Below are 5,124 nucleotides of genomic sequence, written 5' to 3' on the forward strand. Positions count from 1 at the left end.
AGCAGCTGGAGCAGAAGCTGAAAATGTCTTTCTGTGAGACAGTAATTTGCTACTAAAGGCTTTGCCTGCCTGCCTGCACCACTCATTCCAGGATCCAGAAATTTCAAGACAAACTTTAAGCCTTAAAGGAAATTTGTGCTAAGTAGCCACAAGTATCAAACACCTTTTTCAGTCTGCACCTCCTCCACAGTTTAGTTTAAATTAATGTTTTGATTGGCTTACCAAAGGAAAGTCATTAGTAATGAAGCTTTCTGCTTCATACTAAATGTGACTTGTCTGTTATGTAGTATCTTGAAAATAAAAAATAATTAAAGAGGAAGGAAAAAAAACAGAACACTGAGTTATAGGAGATACTAAGAATATTAAATTCTGCTTGTTTTGTAAATCCAAACTTTAAAGGAACTGATGTTGAATTTAGATACATATATTCAGCAAATGCTTCAAATAGGGAGGTTTTCATTTGATCAGATCACATTTTTTAAGAAGATATTTTTGCTGTATCCAATTCGATGGGGAGAAGTCCCATCAATTCTTTACAATGCAGAATAAACTTCCATACCTGGAGTGAAGTGTGCTAGCCAGTAGCTGGTTACTAGTCATAGTAAGAAGTTTTCTCTTCACATGCTTGCTTTGTTCATATTAACTTTTTTTTCTTATACAGACACAAACCTCTGGCTAACGTTAAATCTTCCAAATATTAAAATAATTTGGATATATATCATGTGAACTGAAACACCTCAAAAACTTTCACGCAGTCTTCATATTTATGGGTTGCATAGAGTTCCATAAAATTCACCAAGAAAACAACAGTTGCAAGGCTTTATTTCCTGATCATGCCTTCCCTGGACTCCTGAATTCCAAGTTCAGACTGCAAATGACAGTTCAAGCTGTCTTAAAATTGTCAAAACATTGAATGTTAAGTCCATTCTCCCCATGAAAGAAGCCCATAGCTCCATGAAGTATGGATTACCATTTGTATTTTTCACTAACAGTAAATGTATTTTTCTTATTAATTGTTTGCCTTAGGAATGATTTACATATTTTTGTTCCTTCTTATCATAAACATCTGCATTCCTCAGCTCAGCCTTCCTTGTATGTTGTTTCTTTATAAATGGTTGAGCTGCTGATGCAGGTATTGCCAAGCTAACAGTACAAATCATTTTAAAGAGGAAGCTGGCGCGTATGGCAGCCGAGGAGCACACTCTGCAGGACACTGGACAAGACAGTAAATATTCAACTTTTAATGCTGATTAAAGGAGTATAGGTAAAGAATACGTAGGTATACTTAATTGGTGAGACAAACTATTCGCTTTATTTATATTTTATATATTACTTTTTAATTTGGTAAATATTATCCAGTTTTTGTAGTTGTCCTTGTTGATTTGTGTGATATTAAAATTCTAATAATAAATTGTCAGGATTCTATGATTAGGGAGGGTTTAGTTGGTTGCTGTTTGGACTGGGCGGGATGATTTAAATTTAGTTCTAGAGACCAGATTTAGTGGCTGCACAATTTACCTTTGTGAGACAAAATAGGTGGCTCTAAAGCTGCCACTTTAAGTCAGTTCACAAAAGAATTCTGAGAAAGATTAGTGAACATGCAGAAATGAATATTTTACTTTACTAACATCTTGCCCTGTCCTCCCCTTTAGGAAGAAGAGCGTGCAAAGCGTGAGGAACTAGAGCGAATACTAGAAGAGAATAATCGAAAAATTGCAGAAGCACAAGCTAAACTGGTATGTGAACATGTAGTTAACAATTTTCTAGGGGAATACAGGTCCCTCAGCCTGATTTGCAATACAATTAAAATACACAAGATTTTAACCTGTCTGTTGCTGGTTATGTCCGTAAGCATTGTTCTCCTTCTCTTGAGAGTAAGATAGACCACATTTTTAGCAGTAACAGTTTTCTGAAGCTAGTCAGAAACTAGTTCTGGTGCAGTTAATTTAGAGAGAGATTGCTACCTTTAGAATTTAAAAATACACATTAACTGTATTTCACAGGGAAACTTGAAGTGTGCTTGCAAATACACGTTCAATTTCTAGAACAAGAATGACTAAGTAATTTTATCTTGTTGAGTAGGACAAGTACAAACTGGATTGAGAGTAGTATAATGTTATACAAGTGCTGAAAGGGACTTTGAGCCCATAAGCTTAAGACTTCCAAATTATGAAAGTCTAACCTAGGTTGGTCTTCAAACCAATTTAAGCAGGTGCTTGCCTTGTGAGGATATTTAATATGATTTAGCTGATTCTAATCAATTTATGATAAGTCAAACTAAGCTTCTTTAAAATCCTGTTTGAACAGTTTCAGTCACTCAAGTAATTACAACTTTCTCAGGTGAACAAGATCTTTTTTAAAACTGTCTGCTTGAACTGCATCTGCTTTAGATCTCACCCTGAGGTGGTGTTGCTGCTTTATGCTTTTCCCAACCTCATATGGAGAAAACAGGACAAATAGAAAAATTGAAGTGCTAACCGATTTAATGAACAAAGTCAGCAACTTCAGAAGGCTACCAGAAGAGCCTCTGTTTAGGAAATATTCGTGATTTTACTTCTTGCAAGCAGGTCCATAAGTAGCTTTATACATCAATTGTTTCACTTAACTCCATGCAGTAATATGGTATCAGTGTAAGGACTGACTTGCTGGAAATCAAGTGACAACTGATTTGAATTAGGAGGATCTTTTGGACTTGGATATTGGAGGGTGAGTTATGTTTGAGGGAGCGTTGCTACATTTTATTGTACCTTCATCTTAAACAGGACAGCTGTCGGGGAAATTTTTCTATTTATGCATTGACTTCCTAAATTAAAATATTTCAATGTGTTGTTTACAAAGCAATGTTGAAAAACCTTATATGTAAGCATTCTGTATTTTGATATGCATCTGTTAGTGTAGAAGTCTGTAAATTGAGGTTTTAGTGTTTCTTTTAAACTCAGTTTGTGTAACTTTTACTTTCTGTAAATAGTTCCATTGAAACCAACTATGGTGTCTAACTAGGGTAGAACTGATTGCATAAATATGCAGGATTGGACCTGTTTGGTAGTCGATACAGAAATGTAAATTGCTTTTATGACTGCAAAATATGTTGGCCTAAATTCTACTATTTTCATACATAGGCTGAAGAACAATTGAAAATTGTTGAAGAACAAAGAAAGATTCATGAGGAGAGGATGAAACTAGAACAAGAGAGACAACGTCAGCAAAAGGAAGAGCAAAAAATTATCCTGGGCAAAGGGAAGTCTAGGCCAAAACTGTCCTTCTCACTAAAGAGCCAGGATTAAATTGCAACTCTGAACTCTTAAAAGAAAAAAGAAACAAGAAAAAAAAAAAACTTTGTATGGTAGCTTCATGTTGAAGTGTTGGGTTTTTTTTTTCTCTCTCAATTTTTTTTGTCTTTTTTTGAAAGTCTGGAAAGTTAGCTTGTTCTAATAGGGGCTGTGCTCTGCAATTCTTAAAAATTTTTTTTTTTTTAACTTCCATTAAGCTAAATCCTTATCAGATCATTGTTGCCTTTTAGAGAGTAATCTGTTCTCATCCATTTTGTTTCTGTATTAGTGGTCTGAAACAGCTCAGGTCACTTTATGAATTGTGGATGATCTGATAAGGTTTTACTTACTTACGCATCAGAGTTTGACTCTGATAATTGACAGAACTTTATACTGGGTATTGCTGACTTTTAATTAAATTTTTTTTAAAAAGTCAGTACATACATTGGTAAATTGCCATGGTATTATTGGACCTCTGTGGTTTATTGTTAAATCAGTGTCCTATGATACTGTCCCATTGTTGCGCTTGATGTTCCTGATACAGGTAAGGAAATAGTTTGTCATTTCTGCTATGAATACATAGAGAGAGTTCAGTATTGTCTCTGTTAGATTTGTTTTTATTACATTGACAGCATTCAACCAGCGTTCCCCATTGTGTAAATAAACAAATTTGCTGAATAAAGTGAAAGTCTTAAATTCGTATGTTTAAGTAAATTTTTTTAGTACACTTCTATAAACAGCTATAAGAATGACAATGCACATTATTAAATTCAAGACTATAGTGGTATTTTTTTAAGTTTGCTTTAAACTATTGTGGCTGCTCCTACTTATAATGCAAAATTACACACAGTTAAAAGTCCCTGCAGTTGTGAATGTTTTTGATGGCTGTTGCTTTTTTCATGAATGTCAGATTTTATTCTGACAGAGACTTATTTCAGCTGTAGTATCATGTTTAAACAGCTGTTTGGCTTACTGCACCCAGACCAATACTTCGATATCTACTCCCCTTCAGTTTACCTCATAATACAGTATGTTGTGTAAGTTAAGAGCTTTACCATATAATGAATTGATAGATCCAAAAGGATTAAAAAATGGAAGTTTTTTTCCCCAAAGGACTGGACCGGCTAGCACACTTGAACTTGAAAGCAGAAAGTGAGATTCTGTTTAAATATATTGTTTTAGCCAGAAAGCAACTGTTATTCATATACGAGATCTTTAATGTTATCCATTTATATATACAGGTTTTATTTTGAAAAATGAAACTACAAATTAAAAACTATATATAAAAAATCCCCTTTTTGTATATAACTCTTCTTCCAAAACCTGGATTACTATAGCTTGTCCAGTTCTAAAACTGTCTTTTTCCTGTCAGTGTGCAACATCTGTAGTAAACATAAAATGAAAGACATAGTAGTTGCCTGAGTATTTGAATGTTTGCTGGACAAAGTTGGAAATAATTTCTGATACTCCCAACAGATGTGTTTCTGTAGATTTGGCAAATTAAATGTGGGAGCAAGTTGAATGTATCACTGAAAGCAGTATTCAACATGCTTTGTATGAAACTTGGGATTGGGGGCAGGTTGATGTGTATTGCTTTGTCCAGTATGTCAAGATAAATGTGAAGACAGCAAAATACCTACACTATTACTGTACTTAAATTTGTCTTTATATGTTGTATTACAAAAGAAGGTTGCTTAATGCATAAAAAACAAAAGCTGAAGCCAAATCATGTACATGACCTGTTGGCAGGAGCAGGCTGTATTTAAAGCTCAACTGATACCTGTATTTCTAAAATGGAAAACATCCCCTGTTCCCTTATGAGAAACAAGCTATTAAAAGTCAATACTGAAACAGA

General features: G+C 34.3%; 1 protein-coding gene across 3 annotated transcripts in view; it reads left to right on the forward strand.

Moving 5' to 3' along the window:
- The window catches only part of ARGLU1 (arginine and glutamate rich 1), an 11,308-nt gene extending 6,184 nt beyond the window's left edge, over nt 1-5,124 (forward strand). Inside the window, exons 3-4 of one of the 3 annotated variants that reach the window (XR_003253665.1) lie at nt 1,168-1,736; nt 3,120-5,124. Coding sequence is in view for 2 of the 3 variants with exons in the window: in XM_026066809.1 (XP_025922594.1) it covers nt 1,653-1,736; nt 3,120-3,284 (249 nt within the window). In the remaining variant the exon portion in view is untranslated. Of the gene's footprint in view, nt 1-1,167; nt 1,739-3,119 lie in introns of those variants that run through there. The other 2 variants (XM_026066810.1, XM_026066809.1) reach the window with 2 other exon arrangements.

The sequence above is a fragment of the Apteryx rowi genome, unplaced genomic scaffold (assembly GCF_003343035.1).
Source record: "Apteryx rowi isolate R43461 unplaced genomic scaffold, aptRow1 scaffold_249, whole genome shotgun sequence".
Taxonomy (NCBI): Eukaryota; Metazoa; Chordata; class Aves; order Apterygiformes; family Apterygidae; genus Apteryx; species Apteryx rowi.